General features: G+C 41.5%; 1 protein-coding gene across 2 annotated transcripts in view; it reads left to right on the forward strand.

Annotated features, from left to right (window-relative positions):
- PARP9 (poly(ADP-ribose) polymerase family member 9) overlaps nt 1–22,788 on the forward strand; it is a 31,055-nt gene that overhangs the window by 2,114 nt on the left and 6,153 nt on the right. The window contains exons 2-10 of one of the 2 annotated variants that reach the window (XM_047735287.1): nt 485–586; nt 1,608–1,644; nt 3,275–4,125; nt 6,542–6,766; nt 7,869–8,087; nt 10,889–10,949; nt 15,564–15,953; nt 21,712–21,848; nt 22,496–22,670. In XM_047735287.1, coding sequence (XP_047591243.1) covers nt 485–586; nt 1,608–1,644; nt 3,275–4,125; nt 6,542–6,766; nt 7,869–8,087; nt 10,889–10,949; nt 15,564–15,953; nt 21,712–21,848; nt 22,496–22,670 — 2,197 coding nt within the window. The remainder of the gene's footprint in view (nt 1–484; nt 587–1,607; nt 1,645–3,274; nt 4,126–6,541; nt 6,767–7,868; nt 8,088–10,888; nt 10,950–15,563; nt 15,954–21,711; nt 21,849–22,495; nt 22,671–22,788) is intronic. The other variant, XM_047735288.1, reaches the window with a different exon arrangement.

Consider the following 22,788-nt stretch of genomic DNA (forward strand, 5'->3'; position numbering starts at 1 on the left):
CTCCATCTTTCAAGCCTGGCTCTGCCCTCAGCTCCTCCCTAAAGCTTTCCCTGCTTTTGTCCACATAGCTCTTTTCCTTTTCTGAACGGTTTCAAGGGGATCTTCTTTGTAAAGGATGGAAGGTAAACAGCAGCAACAGCAGCAAAAACAATGTGTGCAACTTCACCAATGAAACTGAAAACTACTCAAGATCAGAAATTGTACTTACTCTTTCCACAGTGTTTTCTTTTCTTTCTTTCTTTTTTTAAGATTTTATTTATTTATTTGACAGACAAAGATCACAAGCAAGCAGAGAGAGGAGGAAGCAGGCACTGAGCAGAGAGCACGATTCGGGGCTCCATCCCAGGATGCTGGGATCATGACCTGAGCCAAAGGCAGAGGCTTTAACCCACTGAGCCACCCAGGCACCGCCCTACAGTGTTTTCTTACCAAATTCCCAAAGACACTAGCCCGTGCTTATTGCATCCTTTCTATTCATTCCTAGAAGCAGGCAACCATACTGGGAATAACAGTTTACACTGGGAAACGCCAAACGGATTGTAAACATTTAAAGACCCCAGGGACCTGGAAAATGGACTTTCCTGAGGTAAGCAAACGTTAAGTATGTATAAATGATGAACCATGGTCTACAAACGAAGAGTTCTTCCTGTAACAGCTAGAAACCTGGGGTCTTTAGTTGTACTTGTAATTCTTCTTTGGTTTGAATAACCCAATGACAGTTTTTCTTGTGCACCATGTGGGAGATGGGAAATCAAGAATATGCTAATGTGGGGCACCTGGGTGGCTCAGTGGGTTAAGCCGCTGCCTTCGGCTCAGGTCATGATCCCAGGTCCTGGGTTCGAGCCCCACATCGGGCTTTCTGCTCAGCGGGGAGCCTGCTTCCTCCTCTCTCTCTGCCTGCCTCTCTGCCTACTTGTGATTTCTCTCTGTCAAATAAATAAATGAAATCTTTAAAAAAAAAAAAAGAATATGCTAATGTAAGCAACAGAGTCTACTTGAGGATAGGTGATTTTTTTAAAAAAAAATGTGACCTCGGTGTCATTTTGATTATGTCTACTTACTCATCAATTCTGCCTTTGCAGGATAAGAGGAGGAGTGGGAGGAATGAAAACAAGGAAATAGAGAAAAGGAACCTCATTTGTTTAAATGGAAAATTCCACGTTCAGGCTTATGTCTTGAAATAAGCAATTGAAAGTAGGTCCTATTGGTAGACGGGGAGGTATGGCTGATGAGGTTCATGTTCCCCTGTCTCCTCTTCTGTCCAGAGAAACCCCACAAGCCTTTGGAGATTGAAGGCCAACCTGAGAGTTTGGGATCATTTTGGTCTGTGACCTTTGGGCCTTTTCAAGTGTTAATCTCCTACTCTTCATCTCATCCTGAATTAGATGCTCACTGGCCTCCAGTGAAGGGCAGGGTACTGTTTGCTGGGACATTGAGTATTTCAAGTCTGTCAGGTACACAGATCAAACCTGAGTTCCCCTTCCCCCTGAAACCTAGTGTTTTTTTGCAGGGTTGTTGTAGCTTTGCGTTTATTAGGCTGTATTTGCTATCAGTACTCTGTAGTCATTCCGTTGCGATTTTTTAAAAACTGCTTTTATTTCTTGTAGAGTTCCTATGGAGCAGTGGCTCACCAAGAGAAATCAGGTAGGATCACCTCACTCCTGTTTCAGAGGAGCTCTGAAAGGGTAATATAGAAGCAAAATGTCTGCCCCGCTCCCCAGGTGCTCAGGTGTGTGACTGCAGGGTGTTGTGGGACCCAGTGCATAAAGGAGACTGCTTCAGGGGCAGTGGGACACCCACAGATGTGCTCTCTCAGCACTCCCACTGATCCTTGCTTTTGCCCACTCAATGTGATAATCTTTTGCCCATAGCCCTAGAGCTGATATAGGCCAGAAGATGTGACTCTCTGATGTCCCTTTGCTAACAAGGGTTCCATGAGCCTAATGGAACCTACCTAATCAAGTTGGTGACCAACTTGAGGTTTTCAGCCAGAGTGTGGGTCAGCTGGATCTCTCTGTCCATCTGCTGCTTCTTTTAGGTCATTGAGGCCACCAGAGATCTTTCTAGGTGGCTTAGATTAGAAATGGAAGTTGAAGTAAAATGTCATTAATGACCCCATTTTATCTATTTCAGGACTCCCAGTTTTTTCGCATCTCTGAAATAGGGCCACTCCTCCCTGCCAGTCCGTAGAGTGCCATGGTTTAATTGGCATAGTTTTTCCTCTCGAAGTAGCATATAATAATGATGCCCTAAGCTCCATGAAATACAGTGTCACAGGGTGGGTTCTCCAAGAAGCATAAACTGACCTGGAGTTGGGGGTACACAAGGTTTATAGTGAAAGGACAAGAGAAGAAACCAGATTGGGCACGTGGAGCCATCAGACCATAATGAAAACTTGACAAAGCTCTGCCAGCCCAAAAGCGCTCATTTCTGGAGTCCCACATTGAACATGAATGGCCTTGCTCAGCCATGGATGAGGGCCACCCCTGAGAATAGCGTGACGTTGGCTGGAAAGCAGAAATAGACCGAGTGACTAACCACTGGACGCTGTTGCCTAGCTGTATTGCCCCTTCGTAACTACATTGGGGTGGGAGAGTAGGTCCAAGTAGCACACCTTCCTGTCGGCCACATGCAAGAAAAATAAGTTTTAGTCAGTTTTAATTCCACCAGAATTGTGCCATGAAACTTCAGTATGATGAAGAATTATTTACTGTAGCCCCATCAGTGCTCCACACACTTGCTGGACCAGCCCAGTGACTGATGGGCAGTTGGAAAAATAGGCCCCAATTTTTTTACCCTGCTGATGGTATAGCTATGAGACATGTGATCTGCACTGCCCCCTAGTGGAGTTAGGCTTCATTTGCTTTGTAACACACCTTTTATTAATTTCCTTCCTTGTCCTGTCTTTCCCACTCCTCCCTCCTCATCCTCACCCACCCCTGGTGTTTTCTAGGATCACCTCCCAAGTAAACTGACCCTCAAATCCTCATCTCAGAGTCTGCTTCTAAAAGAACCCCAAACCGAGGCAATGACAAAAGCAAACAAGTTATGAATAAAACCTCCGTATATATTTGGGTGACCTACCATGAAAAACTCTTGTATATCCTCGGTCAAATTATACGTCCAGTTGAAAAGGAGGATAGGGAAGGGGGTGAGAGGAACATCATCTCACTTTTGCACAAGGGAAACGGTCTTCTGGTGTGAAGTGGAATGACATCCTTTTCAAAGGAACCCACGCTCATTTCTTTATTTTTTATCTTCTCTCATTTTCCAGAGATGGCCACTCCTGAGGAAGACCACGGTTGGCAGATTCCCATTAATCACGGTGACTTCACAATTTTAAAAAAGAATGAGAGTCAGCTGTGTGAAGTCCTTCAGAATAAATTTGAGTGTGTCTGTACCCTGGTCTCTCCATCCGTGGAAGGGAACAGTGAGTCTCTGCAAGTCTTCAGAGAAATGCTAATTCCTGGGCTGGAGTTATCTGTTTGGAAGGACGACCTCACCAGACATGCCGTTGATGTTGTGGTGAATGCAGCCAACGGAGACCTTATTCATGCGGGAGGCCTGGCTCAAGCCCTGGTGAAAGCTGGGGGCTCTGAAATCCAAGAGGAGAGCAGAAGACTAGTTTCCAGATTTGGTAAAATACCAGTTGGTGAAATAGCTACCACAAAAGCAGGGAGACTTCCCTGCAAATTAATTATCCATGCTGTTGGGCCTCGGTGGATAGCGGAAGATTATCAGACATGTGCCTATAAACTGCAGAAGGCCATTATAAGTATTCTGAATTATGTTACCTTTTACAATCCAGACATTGAGACAGTAGCAATTCCAGCCCTCAGCTCTGGGATTTTCCAGTTCCCTCTGGACTTGTGTACAGAGATCATTGTGAAAACAATCAGCTTTTATTACCAAGGGAAGCAACTGGCCACTAATTTGAAAGAAATTCACCTGGTAAGCAATGAGCACCCTACTGTTGTTGCCTTTAAAAATGCTTCAGAAGTAATCTTAAGGACGAACAAGCTGGGATCCCCCCGGATGAGTGAAGAAGCCACCCCTCCTTTCAAGACAGTTCTTGTGAACAATGTGACTCTCCAGATTGTCCAGGGTTACATCCAGCTTCAGGAGGTACGTCTTTGTTTCTGTCCTCTTGTACTGCCAAAGGAGGTCCCTGAACTGTTTATTACCTATCAGGTATTTTTTAAAAAATATGTACTATTTCAGATGCTGTTTAGAAAGCATGTTGTTGAAGCTAAGAGTACGGACTTGAGAGAGACCCTCTGGGTTTGAATGCTAGCTTTGCCATTTGTAACTGGGTGATCTGAATCAAGTCATTTTATCTTTTGGACCTTGGTCTCCTCCTCTGTAAAATAAGAATAATAAGATCACGTGTATCAAAGAGCTGGAATCAATACACCTAAAGTGCTTAGAATAGAGCTTGGCACATGGTAACTATAAATGGTGATTATTGCCACTACTCTTGGGCACCAGGAGGAAACAGAACAAGCTTCGATTCCAAAGAACTTAAAATCAATTAGACTTCTTTTATGTAAGAAAAAATTCTCGATTTGAAAAAATCCCATTGGGGAAACAAACCATCTGAACATTTCTGAAGCAACCTATCAAGAGTAAACAAAAAAGTCTTAATAAAAAATGAACTCATGGTATTTAAGAGTATGTCAATTTATGACAAGAGTGTAAGGCAGTGGACCAAGAAAGATTAATTCAGAAGCTAGGAGTTTGAATCTGACCTCAAGTTATGATGGGTATGAACTGGGTGGTTAGAATGACTTGATCAGAGAGACACAAAAGTGGTAAGAGCCTGAAAATCATGGACTGGACCAGTCAGGAGATCTAGGTCGAGCTGTAAGTTGTATACTTCGTATACTGCTCTCTGTCAGGGGTTGGAGAGAATACAAAGGGCAAGTTAGGGTTTAGCCAGCGCTTATGGAACACCAAGGCCAGAGCCCTGGCAAGGAGGGGAGGGAATCATGGTAACAGTGAACTTGGGGATTTCTGGGTTGGTGCAACTCTCCTGCTAGGCAGAGCACCTTAAGGCTAGGAATCAAGGCATGTTCATCTTTGTAGCCACAGGGCCCAGCTTAGCATGCATCTGGGTGTTCAGCAAATTATTGATGCCAAAGTGAAGGGGGCAGCAGGGAAGAGAAAGAATATAAGGCTATATTCTTCTTATTTCTGCATCAGAGTTGTCACTCTTAAGTTTCTCCTATGGCCACAATCAAATAGACTTCATCATAAGTGAAAAAATGACACTTCTTTTCTTGTTCTTTTTTTTTTCTTTTAAGATTTTATTTATTTATTTGAGAGAGAGAGAGAGCGCGCACTTACACACACACAAGCAGGGGGAGGGAGAAGTAGACTCCCCACTGAGCAGGGAGCCAGATGTGGGGCTCAGTCCCAGGACCCCGGGATCATGACCTGAGCCAAAGGCAGACACTTCACCTACTGAGCCAACCAAGCACCCCAAAATACCACTTATTTTCTACAAGACACAATTAGAAAAGAAGACAGGGGACCCCACAGGATGAAACATTGATTCGATAAGTCATTAATACACCACTTTAAAATTAAAATGGAAACATCCTAGTTGAATAACTTACCCTTTAACTAAACTTTTATTATATTTCTTTGTTGCCAGCAACATTGAGAACCTTAAAGTTTTTCAAGGGTGCCAGTGCCCCCAAACTGGAAATTCTGATTGCACTTTCGAAGTGAAGCATTCATTAACGTCCATTAGAAGTACCTGGGTTGCCCTCAAAGGGAACCAAAGCAATCAGGATGACTTAGGGGTGTTTGAGCATGGGGCAGAAGCAAAAGGAGACCTTCCCCTGTAGCCCAGGCCTGAGGGCTAACTAGGAGGCGATACTACTGAAAACACAGCCCATGTGTATGCAGTCCATTTCCAAAGGGACAGATGAAGAACTGGTAAAAGTGGTTGCCCTCCAGACAGGTGAGTGCGTGGAGCATCCAGGGAACCCACCAATAGGGAGGCCTATTTCCACTGAAGACTTTTTTGTCTCATTTGTATTTTCTTTGACCGTGTACTGCTTTTTTTTAAAAAAGAAAAGCATTAGGAGGTAGAAATTTCCCAAGAAATTTTATTTCCACTCTCTTTAAACCAAACAGAAAATCCACACAGAAATAGCAAAAAGTGATAGCACTGGGGGAGGGGATGAAACCATGTATTGATGAAGGTTTAAACAAATCACAAGGAATGCCCAGAATCTTGGAATATGGGGGGTATAAAGCAGCAAGAGGCTGACAGACATTTGCAGTCAGAACTGTCTTATCCACACCTAATTTCTGAATAGGACAAATGACTCATGGCAATCAAATGAAATTATGAGTTTCTGTCCACCGCTAAATGATAACCTTGTGCAAAACAAACACACAAACAAAAGATGTCTTGTGAATTTACGATCTTCAAAAGTATTTTTCAAAGCTCCTCAGCAAACTAAAGATTGAAGAAAAAGTAATTTAACAATGAATCCTCTGTTTTTTGTTTTTTGTTTTTCCTTTTCAGACGGATGTAATTGTTAATTCTGTAAATCCGCTCTGTGGTTTGGGATTTGGAGATGTGTCAATATCAATTCTACAACAAGCGGGAAATGAAATGGAATTGGAATTTAATGAAAAAATTACTGAAATACCAGAGTCTCAGTTGGTACTGGTCACAGGAGGATTTCAATTGTCCTGTCAGTACGTATACCATGTGTTGTTGCATTCAGGACATCACAAACTGACTAAGGTAAGTTCGACATAAGTTTATCTTTATGCAGTCCTGTAGACTACATAGTCTTTGTTGAATTTCCATCATGTCACTACATTTATGAAAATTTGATAAGTGAGATAGTCCTCATTTTCTACCATTCTGAAATACAGGAAAAGCATTGTTGTCACAAGTTAACTTAAGAAATTTAATTTTAAACATTACCCAACTCATGTCTAAATTTTAAGCAAGCGTACTGCGAACAGACCTGGAAAGAGTAGGTTCCCTCAGTCTACACATCTGTTCACCTCACCCCTCTGTGACCCTGTTGCCCTTTCCCTAAATGGACCTGGAATTCAGCCGCTCCGTATTCCCCTGCATCAGTTAAGTGCCAGGGGCACCTGGGACTTCCCTTCCAGTACTGCTCCAGGTAAATCTATCCCCTGTGGTGTCTTCCCAGTTGGCTTTCTGGCCAACTCTTCACCCAAGATACATAAAATATACACATTAAAGAGTGGAGGGACCCACTCAAATGTGGAAAGAGGGAAAGAGTCTCCTTCCCTGCCTTTGTTTATCTTTATTTTGTCACCATTTCTGGGCCTTCTTTGACTAAGAGCCCTCTAGTCACAGGACTAAGGCCCTCCAGTCACTCTCTACCCCCCAGTTTTCCAAGGCCCTTCCACAGACAACTTTCCTGTACTTCAGTTTGGATGTTGAAATGTTGAATGTAAAGTTTAAATCTGCCAAATACATTAGCACTTCTTGAGAAGAAATTACATAGGACATTAGGACATATCTTAAAGATGTTGGATAAAACTGCTTACTTATTTTTCCCTCTGTCTCCTTTATTAAACTTCTGAGAGCTCTTTGTTTCAACCTGGAAGCAGCAGGTAAATGGGAATAAACTGGCTCGCAGTCCGGGGGAGATGAACAAGGCTATATAAACTGGGAGAAACCATGGCACCTAAACAGACCCCTCAATGACTTGTGTTTCTCATCATCTAACCATGTGGCTGTCATAGGCTCTCTAAGGAGCCATGACCCTAAGGGAGAATAGAGGTGGGCATTGTAAGATGTGGGCAGGATCGAGAGGTGAGTAAAGTTTTATTTTGACTCAAAGGCTGATCTGTTTTTCCTACAGATACTGAGAATTGCAATGAAGGAATGTTTGGAAAAATGCCTTGAACTAAATAAAACTTCTATTTCCTTTCCTGCCCTTGGGACTGGAAACTTTGGTATACAGAAGAGTGTAGCAGCCGAGATTATGTTTGATGAAGTTTTAGCTTTTGCCAAATGCCATTTGAAAAAGCAATTAAATGTAAAGTTTGTGATCTTTCCAAAAGAACTGGACACCTACATGGTAAGATAATATTTTAGAAATGTCCCATTCAGGGACGCCTGGGTGGTTCAGTCGGTGGAGCCACTGCCTTCAGCTCAGGTCATGATCCCAGGATCCTGGGTTCGAGTCCTGCATCGGGCTCCTTGCTTGGCGGGGAGCCTGCTTCCCTCTCCACCTCTGCCTGCTTGCGTGTGCTCTCTCTCTCTCTCTGACAAATAAATAAATAAATAAAATCTTTAAAAAAAAAAAAAGAAAGGTGGCATTCTGTTACCTATCCATCTTTAAAAAAAAAAAAAAAAGGAAAGGAATGTCCCATTTATTCATTCATTCATTCCATAACATCTGTGTAGTATCTCCAATGTAAGACATGAGCTAAGCACTGTACAGCACAGTGATGTTCTAACTTGGTGAATTTAATGTTTTTTTAATTGCTCACCTCTGACCTAGTGAAGAATGTCATTAAAACAGCCATGTCACCCTGCTCCCTAAATTCTGTCTTTTCCTTTGTTGGCCTTTATTCTCCCCTCTGCTCCTCAAAGATAAGCAACCTTCTCATTTCAGTGTGGGGGTCCTCTGCTCCTCTGTCTTCTCTCCTGCTCTGAGAACACAAGTATTCTGACAATTTCTTCAAAGTCCTGTCTTCTGAGCCACCTTCAGACCCATACACTTAATCCTGTCTCATTTCCACTTGGTTATCCCATTGTCATCTTTAGACCAACATATTTAAAACAAATTCTTTGTCTTCTCCTCTCTGATTGATCAACTTCTTGGGGCAAGTTAATATACTTTTCCGTGCTCCAGTTTCTTCATCTTTAAAGTGGGATAGTAGGGAAGCTTGGCTGGCTCAGTCAGTAGAGTACGAAACTCTTGATGTCAGGGTCATGAGTTCAAGCCCCACTTTAGGCACAGAGCTTATTTGGAAAAAAAAAAAAAGTAGAATAAAGTGAGGATAATAACTACCATCCTATGGAGCTGTTGTGAGCATTAAATGAGTTAATACACATAAAACACTTAGAACAGTACCAGGCATGCAGGGAAGCCCTCCGTCAGGGTTAGCTGTTGCATCAGCTATAATGAATTGTAATTCACAGAGTGCTGACCTAAAGCGGAAACCAAGTGACCCGTTTGTTATCTTTTCTTCCTAATTAGATTATTAATTATTTCACAGCAGAGTTATTTTTTACTACTTTTGCCATGTCCCCAGTACTGCCCCCAAATTCAATCTATTGTTTAACTTCTCTGTGGGTGACCGCAGAGGGAGGTCAGTTGTGGTCTGATACAAAAGGGAGGGACCAGTGTGTAGGGGCGTGTGTCCATGTGTCTGAATGCAGAGATCTGTGTGTCCAGCTGCTTTAGTTTTCAGTTCATCTCAGCTTTTTGCTTTAGAGTGGGCAGATTAAGTTGAGTTTCTAACATGTGAAAAGGACCCTGATATATTCAGCATAATTAGTATAGAGTGCTGTGAAGTTCTGCCTTTAACGTACCATCTCTGGGCTTTATGCTCACTTAACTGGCACTTCGAGAAGGAACTTGTTCTGATGTTAAGGAACAATTAAAAAGGAAATGAAATAAGATACAGTGACTTAAAACAAATTTTCAGGACAGGTTTCTGATTCTGCCAATAGCAACATCCAAGTGCTAGCACAGCCTCCCAGGCGTGGGTCCAGGTATCGGGTATAAAGAGCCTTCCTCGGTGCCTGGCAGAGAGTGGCTCTGAACAATAGTCCTCTGACTGCTTTCTCTTCCACCTTGCAGCCTGTCTCCAGGTGGATGGTTGCCATTTTCTCTCTCCCAACAAGAAAACGAACTTATTCTTGTTCCAGCTTGCTCTCTCCTGGAACAAGTATTAAGGTTCTTTTTCCTTTTGCTGCTTGACTAGGCACAAGGAAGTTTGTAGCATTTGCTGATATTCATTGCTGACATTTCTGGAGTTGGAGTTGGGAAGAGATGCCCACAGTGAGCTCTCATTAGCCCATGTCAGCCAGCTCCAGGACACCAGGGTGTCTCTCCCACAGACTTATAAGCCAGTTACCCCGTAAAGTAGCTCACTTTCCAGACACAGGGAATCATCCAGTCTTGCAAATGAAGTTCTCCCTAAAGCAGAGCTCAATCGATCAATCGATCGGTGGGCCCAGGTAGGTGCTCCGGGCACATTCCAGAACAGCTCAGGAAGGACCATCTTCCTACAAGGGGAATGAACTGCCTGTAGAAAAGAAGGTTCATTCTCTTCAATACACAAACAAAAATGTACGTGGCAGTTCAAAAAACATAGAAAGATCAACCACAATCTGAGGGCTCCCCTAGGCAATGATAACAAAAACAGGTGCTGTGTGTTGCATCAACTAGGCCCTGGGCTAAGGCGAAGCTGCAGAACAATCTTTTTCAAATGAATTTCCATTTTATTAACTACAAGAGCACCTGCCTAGTTTTGTCTTCTCCAGTGAAGTGGCTGCAGACTTGGTTCAGTGCCTCACAGGCAATAACCAGAGCATTAATGTTTGTGGAATGAATGAATGATTATATTTTGCCTTGGAATATACATATATATTCTCTTTATTTTAAGACCAGATTTCGGTTTTCTGTCTGGTTTTTCTATACTTGTTTCCCCTAGGTGTTCTAATAGATCGTGGTACTACACGATTTGGTGCTGTGATCGCTGTTTCTTAGGACTTTCCAAAAGACTGCTATAGATTTGTGGCAATGGGGATGGAGACTGACAGAGTGGATGAGGCCAGGTGTGGTTTGTGCAGGTAGGAAGAGGGATTTTGAGGACTATGGCTAAAAGCCCCACTTATGACTCTGCTCTGTTTTGCTTCTTATAGGCTTTCAGCACTGAAATGGAAAAGACTAAATTCAAGCTATGTGGTTTCAGTAACTACAATGGTGAGTAAGAAATTCCCGGGTCTAGAAGTAGAGTCTGTGGGATGCCTGGGTGGCTCAGTCAGTTAAGCCACTGCCTTCGGCTCAGGTCTTGATCCCAGGGTCCTGGGATCGAGTACCGCATGGAGCTCCTTGTCCCGCAGGGAGCCTGCTTCTCTCTCTGCCTCTGCCTGCTTGTGCTCTCTCTCTGACAAATAAATAAATAAAATCTTTAAAAATTAAAAAAAAATAGAAGTAGAGTCTGCTCACCAGAAGCTCATCCTCTTCATCATCTTAACTAATAGAAGGGGCAAAAGGAAGAACTAAGCCCAATATATTTTCTCCTGTTCGGATACTAACCTGCTTGGCGTCTGAACATCATTCTGTTTTTGCCCAGTCCAGTTTCATGATATGAATAGAGAGAGGCTAAGCCGCAGTGGGTAATCCACAGTGTGGCTATTTACTTCACAGATAGCTCTCTATAATTTTTCTTTAAGAAAAAGTTCTGTCCTTCATAAGCTGACTGAGCCAGTTACTCTTTCTGCTCTGAATAGGGTCACATCTAAATGAGTCATTTTAGAAAACACATCTCAGTCATACCAGATAATAATAAATGGATTCACCTGATGCTACCCAAACCTGAGAATCACTAGGATCATAATAGAAACTTCAAACAAATAAACAAACAAAAATATGTATGGCCCCCAACTCTACATATTCTGACTCAGGACCTCTGGATCTGGGCCAAGCATGTGTATTTTTCAGTAGCTCCTAGTCAGTTTTGCTGTCGAGCTAGGTTCGGGGATCCCTGGACTTAACTAACCATGGCCAATGTGGGAGAAAGATGAACTGTGTCATGTAACTCCTTTCCTTTAGTGGAGTTGGAGTTGATGGAGTTGTAATTGCTTCATGACAACAAGGATGTGTACTTGTGAAGTGGTCTTTTGATCTACAGTAGTCTATAAATGTCAAGAACACTAGACATTCAGTGAGGAATAGAAACTGTTGGGGTATTTCCCACTAGGGTCACAATGATTTGCTTATACCCTTTAACAGAACAGTTCACTTATAGATGGGCCATGGTCCAGCAGTGCTGGAAACAAAGGAGGGGTTACTTGGAGAACTGTGGTCTGTCACTGTGCCTCTTATGAACCTCTTTATTTATCCGTAAAATGATGATAAAGACAGACTTTTGTCAGCATAAATAGAGATTATGTATGTAAAAATGTTCTGTTGCAAAAGCTTGAATGAAGGCCAAAGAATAATGAGTGAGAGGATGGACAAACTACCCCGGGGAAGAAACTACCTGGACAAACTACCCAGAAGAGGCAGAGTCCTTCTGACCTAAAAAGATCGAGAGTAGCTTCCTGGACAAGTGGGTCTAAGTTGGGCTTTATTGAGGATGGCAGATTTTCAGTGGCTCAAGCTGCTGCGGTGGGGCACCCAATGTGAAGAAAATGCCTAGAAGCAAACAAATGCGGTGCATGTGGGGGGAACCACACTGAACCAAGGGAAGGTAGACAGGAGTTTTAGGTGAGGCTAATACGGAAAAAGAACACACAAATGTCTCTGTTTTTATTTTATTTTTTTTTTAAAGATTTTTTTTTTTATTTATTCATTTGACAGATAGAGATCACAAGTAGGTAGAGAGACAGGCAGAGAGAGAGAGGAGGAAGCAGGCTCCCCGCTGAGCAGAGAGCCCGATGTGGGGCTCGATCCCAGGACCCTGGGATCATGACCTGAGCCGAAGGCAGAGGCTTTAACCCACTGAGCCACCCAGGCACCCCGAATGTCTCTGTTTTTAGTCCAAATAATAGTGCCACGTGTTACCATTTACTTTGGTCATTTTAAAGAACATCTGTAATGGAATTATAATTATAGCACAGGACAATAATTGACCTTAATGATGGTTAATGGTAATGATCTCAGATTATCAAGGAAGAGCTGAACTATTTAGGAAGGCAGGGAAATGTGTTTTCATTAGAAATATTTAACTAATAGGGGCTCCTGGGTGGCTCAGTGGGTTAAAGCCTCCGCCTTCAGCTCAGGTCATGATCCCAGGGTCCTGGGATCGAGCCCTACGTCTGGCTCTCTGCTCGGCCAGGAGCCTGCTTCCTCCTCTCTCTCTGTCTGCCCCTGCCTACTTGTGATCTCTATCTGTCAAATGAATAAATAAATAAATAAATAATCTAAAAAAAGAGAAATATTTAATAAATATTTAACTAATAAACTAAGTAATCTAACTCATAAATATTTAACTAAGGTATTTGGTGCTAGAAGTGTATCCCTAGTGATCTGAAAAATTAGTTTCCCAGAGGAACAATTTTTCCCCCCGGTAATGATGGGTAAATGAAGTATCACCATGTATTGCTTCTCTTTTCTCCTAAAAAGTAATATTAAACTCCCAGGGAGAACAAGGGTTAAAAAATAAACATAAACAAAATCCCTATGTCTCCAGTTTAAAAACTCTTGTCACTTCATTGTCCAAAACATTGGCTTTTTTTTTTTTTAAACTCAGACCCTCTTCCTTCTGTCTCTCTGCTGGTACTGTTTCAGAGTTCCTGGTACCACCCAACTATTCCATCGGGGAAAAGATGCTAATTACCACTACTAACCTCAGATCATTTATGGGGAGGCAGAATTATGTGAGTACTAGAGTCAGATTGCCCATACCTAGTAGCTCCACGGCTCCTATTTACTAGGCCTTTAACCATGGGCAAGTTACTTAATAACTTTAAATAAGTTTCCTCATTTGTAAGATGAGGCTGTTAATAGTACTTATAAGGTTGTGAGGAGTGAACAGAATAATTTATGTGAAGCATTTAGAAATGCCTAGAATATAGTAGGTGTTCAATTTACTTTTCCCCTTATGTTGTATATCCCCGTATACTTATGTTTTTGAGATTCATCCAAATAGCTAAAGTTCACTCCTTTTCATTGCTTTAAAAATATTCCAATGCTGAAAGACATTTGGGTTGTTTCCAGTGGGTTTTGCTGTTAAAGGAGAAGGTGAATTTTCTTGTATATATCTCCTGATGCACACATACAAAAATTTCTTTACAGAACATAATTATGGGAGTAGTTGTTCCAGTTTTACACCCATCATAAATACATACAGAAGTTCCAATTCCTCTATATCCTCCACAACACTTAATATTGTTAGACTTATTTTTTGCTGATCTGTTGGATAATTTTTCATATCCCTGATTGTCAATGAAGATGAGCATCTCCTCACACATATCTGGGCCATTTGTATTTCCTTTTCTATGAAATCTTTTGTCCAGCTGAGTATTAGGTTCTTCCTTTTTCCTGATAATTCGAGAGAATTCTTTATATATTCTGGATACTACTTCACCTATGAATTTCCTCTCAGCTAGTCCCCCCAATTTCTTTCTTTCTTTCTTCTTTTCTTTTCTTTTCTTTTTTTTTTTGCAATTTGAGTTGAGAGTTACCCTAATCCATCAGAGATTCTAATTCTTTATATATATCTTTGCTCCTTATACACATGGGTGGGTTGGAAACAATTTCCATGGCCTGTTCTGCTGGGATATACCATGTCAAGTAGTAGAAGCTGCTAAGCTGCAAATTCTGTGGAGACGTAAATTGTCCTGTTACATACAGATATGAAATCAAAAGGAATCCCAGGTAATGAGGTTATGGGTATTTCTTCTTTTCATTAAACTTGGATAATTTTCTAATTTTTCCAAAATAAATGTATTATTTTTATAATCAGAAGTACATATTTTTCAAAAGGAATTTTTGCCCTTTAAGCTCTATGGCTTTCAGAGATGTTTGATTTCAAACTCGATAGTAGCAAGAGGTTGAGGAAAATCTCAGCAGGACACAAAGGCATACCTCATTTTATTGTACGTTGTTTTATTGTGCTTCACAGATACCACTGGGTTTTTTTGTTTTGTTTTGTTTTTCCAAATTGAAGGTTTGCGGCAACCCGGCGTTAACCAAGCCAACTAGTGCCATTTTACCAACAGCCTTTGCTCACTTTATGTCTCTATATCACATTTTGATGATTCTTGGAATATTTCAGTCTTCTTCATTATTACTGTATTTGTTATGGTGATCTGTGTTCAGTAATTATGACTCATGGAAAGTTCAGATGATAGCATTTTTTTTTTTAGCAACAGAGTGTTTTTAAATTAAGGTAGGTACATTGGTTTTTAGACATATTGTTATTGCACCCCTAGTAGACCACGGTATAGTGTAGACACAAATTTTATATGCACTAGGAAACCAAGACATGCATTTGACTTGCCTTATTGCAACAGTCACTTGATTGCGGTGGTGTGGAACCCGACCTGCATCTCTGAGGCATGCCTATAATTGTTGTTAACATCCATGGTGATATCACAAGGTGAGCTCATCTGTGAACTGACAAATGCAACATAGCAGGGGCGAGGCATGATAAAACCAACCCCTCACAGGCTAAATTCTGCTCTCAAGGAGACTGTAAACCATACATTTAGATTTCCTTCATATCTGACACAGCAATCAGAGCTAGGCATTTCATTGAAGCTGCTGCCGCTGGCAATGGTCATAATGTCCTCTGGACAAACATTGGCCTTGGTGTTTTGTTCAGCCCTGGTTTAAAACCCACCTGCCTTCTGTGGATGTTTATGAGAGTCTTTTCAGTCCCCCAGTTGGCCAGAGAGGAGAAAAGAGAAAATGGGCTCCAAGCTAAGTCTCCTGCCATCAGTCTGATGGGATCCAACCTGGAAAAGATGAAGGAGGCCCAAGCATGGATCCAAAGGATACTGACCCCCCAGGACCACCATATCATTGAGAATAATATTATCCTCTATCTTGGGAAAAAAGAACATGACATTTTGACTCGGCTTCAGAATACCTTGAGGGTCTCTATCTCAGAGATTATCAGTCCAGAAAAGGCAATTTTAGAGATTAAAGGAGCCCAGGCTGACGTCATTGAGGCCGTTATGAACATTGAACATATGCTGTGTGAAGTTCAAGAGGAAGTGGCAAGAAAAAAGGAACTAGCCCTTTGGAGCTTGTCAGGTGAGTGACTTTAAGTTGAAAAGTCAGCTCTTGCAAACTATTCCTTATGGGTGTGAGGACGTCTGCATGCATGTGGGTCAGAGATAGCATGGAAAAGAGAGCGGACCATGCTGGTTCTGTGTTAAGCTGTAACCTTTTATAACCGTTTTTTGGCTGTCTTTCTACCAGCAAGGTTAATTAGTAAATGAAAACACACACACACACACAATGCACACACTCACGTGCACGCACGTGATTGGATTTACTTATGATGACATGGATTGCCTAAGAGGCAATTAAATGGAAAGCCTCCAGCTACACAAGCCCAGGCTCTGGGGAAAAATGTACATCTCTAATTCCACAAATGGATCGTTCAAATATAGACACGTTCCACTTGATCAATTCATTTCTTTGAGTTTTATTGCATTTACGTATTTGTTGCTGGCAGCATTAGGAATCTTGAAATTCCTTTGAGCTCTCTCATCACAGTAAATTATTCATTCATGGTGTGAAGTACACTCAAGTATCTCCCATTCAGTGGGGCAAAAATCATCACAATGACTGGGAATTTGGGTCTGGAGAAGTCTTTTCGACATGGCCCTAAAGCTAACTAGGAAAATTACACTGTTGCAAATGTCGGCTTGGGAAACAGAAGCTTATTTCATTTATTTACTTGACTAATGTATATTGTATCCATGATATCTGTCAAGCATGTGGTGGGTGCTGGAGATACACTCATAAGGTGGACATTGTTTCCACTCAAAATCTAATTGAGGATACTGAGCAGGTTAGCTATGAAAGAGGGTGAAAATGTTCTGTGGGAGCATCTCGGACAGGCACTGTGATGTTGCGATTTAGAATATATATTTCTTCATTCATATGATCCAAACATATTTGTTATATATATTTGGTCTTCCTCCACATTCCTGGCTTATAGCTCTCAAACCCCGTGGATTTCCTAAGTGTGGAGAGTGATAAAGTTGTCTTTTGTTACATTGAGGAGGTGACTTTGGAAAGCACCTAAGGATGGGGACTGGTTACCAGGAAACTCGACCTGTGATTGGAGGATTGGAACTTTTGGTATCCCCCAGTGCAACCTCTGGGGAGGGGGCTGGAGGTTGAATCAGTTGCCAATGGCCAATGATTTAGTCAGCTGTGACTAGGTAACATACCTCCATAAAAATCCAGAAGGACAGGTTCAGAGAGCTTTCAGGTTGGTGAGCATGTGGAGAGCTAGAGAGTGTGATTTGCTGGGAGAGAGCACAGAAACTCCACACCTTTTCCCCATTCCTTCCTTGCCTTATACATCTTTTCAGTCTGGCTGTTCCTGAGTAATACACCTGTATAACAAACCAGTAATCAGGTAAGTAAAATGTTCCTCTGAGTTCTGTGAGCTGCTCTAGCAAATAAATTGAATCCGAGGAGGAGATCATGGGATCCTCTGATGTATAGTCAGCCAGTCAAAAGTACAGGTAACAACCTGAACTTGCAACCAGTGTCTGAAATCCAAGGAGAAGGTCATTGGAACCTTCAGTTTGTAGCTAGTCAGCCAGAAGCACAGGTAATAACCTGGTTTTTGACTGGTGTCTGAAGTGTGTGTGTGTGTGTGTGTGTGTGTGTGTGTGTGTGAAAGAGAGAGAGAGAGAGAGAGAGAGAGAGCAGTCCTGTAGGACTGAACTCTTAACCTGAGAAATCTGATTCTATCCTTGGGTAGATAGTAGCAGAATGGCTTGGTTGCATACATGGGAAACCCTCCTACCCACACAGACATTGGAATTGGGTCTTAGAATACCAGTTTAGACACCTAACCCAGACTTGGGAGGTCAAGGGGAGCCTTCTCAGAAGAGGCGTCATAAATGGAGAATGAAGAATAGAAAGAAATTAGTAAAGTAAAGATACTTTCAAGCAATCAGACCATGGCAGGGTCTAGATTAGGAAAGACTTAATAAATTCCATGAGATTTCAGAGTTTTTCTTGAAACAAGGGAGAGCCTTGAAAGATTTTAGCAAAGATAAGGTCAGTTTCACTGTAACATCATGGATTTGGTACAAAAATTCAGATGCAAATTTTCAAAGGACACCTCATTTTCACCTTGTGTTTGTAAAAATAATTCAGGCAGACATGGTCAAAGTGAGTGGGAGTTTACAGTAAGTAAAATAATGGACAAAAATAAAACACAAGAGGGGCACCTGGGTGACAAAAAAAAAAAAAACAGTAAAAAAAATGGATAGGGCGCCTGGGTGGCTCAGTGGGTTAAAGCCTCTGCCTTCGGCTCAGGTCATGATCTCAGGGTCCTGGGATCTAGTCCTACATCAGGCTCTCTGCTCAGCAGGGAGCCTGCTTCCTCCTCTCTCTCTGCCTGCCTCTGCCTACTTGTGATCTCTCTCTGTCAAATAAATAAATAAAACCTTTAAAAAAATGGACTCTCTCTCTCTCTCTCACACACACACACACACACACATTCTCTCTCTCAAATAAATAAAAAACATTTTAAAAAAATTAAAAACATTGAACATAAAGAAATAGTATTCAAAAGTAATACACAAGAATGAGACCAAAGATTATGATTTCTACTTAGCTTTGAAAGGTAATGACTATGGATATTTAAACGGACACAAGAGTACACTTCCCAAGAGAACAAGAGACAAAGAAACACTGTTCTGTAAATCTTGTGGCATTGCTTTAAACTAACTGCATTCATAGGGTTGACCTATTCTCCCAGCTATTGACAGTTAGTCCTGTTAAGTACCTGGTTCTGGTGCAAGATGGCACTGTTGATAGTCGATGACTAAGCATATAATTCCACAGCTGTGTTTCAGAGGCTCCTACACGCTTACTCTCTCTCAACCAGATTGGGACCTTAGTTAACAAAATTGATACATTTTCTTTTTTCTTCTTTTTTTTTTAAATTAATTTTATTTTTTCAGTGTTCCAAGATTCATTGTTTATGCATCACACCCAATGCTCCATGTAATACGTGCCCTCCTTAATACCTAGCACCAGGCTCACCCAACTTCCCACCCTTCTCCCCTCCAAAACCCTCAGTTTGTTTCTCAGAGTCCAGTCTCTCATGGTTCGTCTCCCGCTCCGATTTCCCCCAAATCACTTTTCCTTTCCTTCTCCCAATGTGTTATTCCTTATGCTCCACAAGTAAGTGAAACCATATGATAATTGACTTTCTCTGTTTGACTTATTTCACTCAGCATAATCTCCTCCAGTCCCATCCATGTTGACACAAAAGTTGGGTATTCATCCTTTCTGATGGAGACATAATATTCCATAGTATATATGGGTCATATCTTCTTAATCCATTCATCTGTTGTAGGGCATATTGTCCCTTTCCACAGTTTGGCGACTGTGGCCATTGCTGCTGTGAATATTGGGGTACAGATGGCCATTCTTTTCACTACATCTGTATCTTTGGGGTAAATACCCAGTAGTACAACTGCAGGGTCATAGGGTAGCTCTATTTTTAATTCCTTAAGGAATCTCCACACTGTTTTCCAAAGTGGCTGGACCAACTTACATTCCCACCTATAGTGTAAGAGGGTTCCACTTTCTCCACATCCTCTCCAACACTTGTTGTTTCTTGTCTTGTTAATTTTGGCCATTCTAACTGGTGTGAGGTGGTATCTCAATGTGGTTTTGATTTGAATTTGCCTGATGGCTAGTGATGATGAACATATTTTCATGTGTCTGTTAGCCATTTGTATGTCTTCTTTGGAGAAGTGTTCTGTTCATGTCTTCTGCCCATTTTTTGATGTGATTATCTGTTTTGTGAGTGTTGAGTTTGGGTTCTTTATAGATCTTGGATATCAGCCCTTTGTCTGTAGTGTCATTTGCGAATATCTTCTCCCATTCTGTGGGTTGCCTCTTGGTTTTATTGACTGTTTCCTTTGCTGTGAAGAAGCTTTTGATCTTGATGAAGTCCCAAAAGTTCATTTTTGCTTTTGTTTCTTTTGCCTTTGGAGACACATCTTGAAAGAAGTTGCTGTGGCCGATGTCGAAGAGCTTACAGCCTATGCTCTCCTTTAGGATTTTGATAGATTTGTGCCTCATGTTGAGGTCTTTTGTAAAACAGATACATTTTCAGTGAGTTATTACTACAAGGAATGTCAGCTATCCATCAGGGCGATAAAATTTAAATATGGAAGTTAGGAGTTTCCTCTTCTATGCTGCTATTGTAATCCTTCCTGGGGAGCACTTCTGACAGCAGGAGTTTATGGATCTTTGAGTCTGCAGTGCTCAACCCAGGTGCCCAACCCAGTGCCAGCAGGTAATAGGAGCTCAGCGAATGGTTGCTGAACTCAAGTGAGCTGAACTCTATTACTATATCTTATATATGTCGGCTGTTGCTCTTGAGATTTAATTTATAATCTCCTCCTTTGAAATTTTCTGCCTCTGAAATTTCTCTGTTATGGAATTTTGTTCCCCCTGCTTTCCAGATTTACAGCTTTTCCCCTCTAGTGAATTTCTTTGGATTTATCATCTGCTTTCTGTGGTTAGATTGAGCACGTTCAATTAAATAATGTGCTGGGGATTATGTCATTTTTGTTTACTTGAGTTTAAGTCAAACTGAAAATAAACTGAGAGGTGCCTGGGTGGCTCCATTGGTTTATCCAGTGCTGCATCAGTCTCCCTCAGCCCTTCCCCCCTGCTCATGTGAGCATGTTCTCTCTCCCCCAAATAAATAAAATCTTTAAAAAAAAAAGAAAAGAAAAGAAAAGAAACTGAAAGAAAATAAGTCTTTTTGGGGTTTTGTGTTTGTTCACACATGTGTCTATTTATTCCAACAAGCAGTTGGTAGGCAATAACAGGTTGTCCCTTGAATTTAAAAAGGAAGGTAGGAAAGTTACGGAAGAAGGAACAAAGGAAGGAAGAAAGGAAGGAAGGGAGGAAAGACAGAACATGAACTCTTAACCTCCAAAGTTTGCTTTTTGTGGTTGGGTGCATGTGAGTGATGTATGTACCAAATATTCTGCCTTTCCACTTGCAGAGCGCGCTGGTGAAAACCAGGTTTATATTAGCTGTGTGATATCAGCCAAGTCACTTAACTTCTCCGAGTTTTTTTTTTTTTAAGATTTTATTTATTTATTTGACAGACAGAGATCACAAGTAGGCAGAGAGGCAAGCAGAGAGAGAGGCGGGGTGGGGGTGGGGAGCAGGCTCCCTGCTGAGCAGAGAGCCTGATGCAGGGCTCGATCCCAGGACCCTGGGATGATGACCTAAGCCAAAGGCAGAGGCTTTAACCCACTGAGCCACCCAGGCGCCCCTTCTCTGAGTTTTAATTTTGTTTTTTTGTCAAGGTATGTTAGTTATTTCAGTGGCAGTGTTGTAATAGTCAAATGAAGTTGAGATATGAAATCTTCTTGAAAATCTTTAAGTTTTATATAAATGTCATACTATTTTTCATCATTCCTTAATGTTTTATTATGCCTGTGTATTTTTGTTGATGAGCATCCTGGCCAGAAATATAAGCATTTCCTATTAGCAACATACTTATACATTATCTTACAACATCGATGGGGGAAGTATATACTAATGCTCTTTTTTCTTGTGATCTAAATCACGTGAAGACAAATTTATTAACCCCCTCTTCTATCCCATGCCTTCTTGTTATACTGTACTCTCCTTTCATGTCCTAAACATATAAGGCATACAATTTAAACTGGCTAATCCATTTCTTTAAATTTCTTTAATTTGTTTTATTAAATTTCTTTATAATTTCTTTTTCCTCTCGCAGAGCATTGAGACAAAGTTTTATGTTATTCATTTTTAGGGCAGTGGACTAATTGGCAACCCCCAAACCAGGATGAAATGAAAAAGAATACATTTCTGAAATGCCTAAAGCTTTCAACGGAGGAAATTCAGGCTCAGAAGAAACAGTTTGAGAGCTGTGGTTTGCAGGTTATAAAGGTATACTTAATTGAGGGAAGGATTCTACTCATCTTGCTATCATTTGGTTCTGTAACTGAGAGAAAAACTCAGCTGCTGAGGACTCTAGGCCAGCTGCTCATTGACCTGGACCTGGAGGATTAAGACTGAAAGTCAGGCAGGGGTGGGCAGACACAAAGTGTATAGTTGGAATCAGGAGATAGGAATGATGGTAGGAGGTACAGAAGCACCCATCAAGCCTCAGGGATAAACTTGTCTGCCTATCTCGAAGCAGTATGAAAAAAAAAATAGAATAGCATTTATTACACTGTATTATAATTGTTCACCTACTTTTTACCTCTTGTTAAACCATGAACTTTTAAGAAGGCAAAGACTGTCTACACTGTTGACCCTTTTGTTACCAGTGCCTGGCACGTAGGGATTCACTCAGTGAATTTTTATTACATGGATTTATCAAAGAAGGGACAGGGAATTTTGAAGAGCCAGAAGTCAAAGTAGGAGAGGGGTGGGAGCCAGGAGGACTCTTAAAACACTTTATATGAAAAGCAAGTTGCATGCCTAGTAATACACACACCTTTCTCTTTGAAGCAGAGTATCAAGCAACATACATTGCGCTTCTCACTTTTTTTCCCAGTTTTTTTTCAGTTTTTCATATCCTTGGGTCATAGGTGGAGAAAATAGACAATGAGGTTCTCATGGCTGTCTTCCAAAAAAAGAAGAAAATGATGGGAGAGAGAACACAGGGGAAGCCTGTGAGCCACAGGCTGTTTCAGCAAATTCCTTTCCAGTTCTGCGAAGATGTATGCAGAGTTGGCTTTCAAAGAATGTACTCGGTACCCTGCGGTAGGTGTCAGCTCCTCATCTTCGGGGTCTCTGTATGTGGGGAGTGGTGAGCAGACCGTAGCAGATTACTCACCATTTGTGGTATTTGTTGCTTTGGTGAGGGGAACTCTGGCAACTG

This window comes from Lutra lutra, chromosome 1, assembly GCF_902655055.1.
Source record: "Lutra lutra chromosome 1, mLutLut1.2, whole genome shotgun sequence".
In the NCBI taxonomy this organism is placed as follows: Eukaryota; Metazoa; Chordata; class Mammalia; order Carnivora; family Mustelidae; genus Lutra; species Lutra lutra.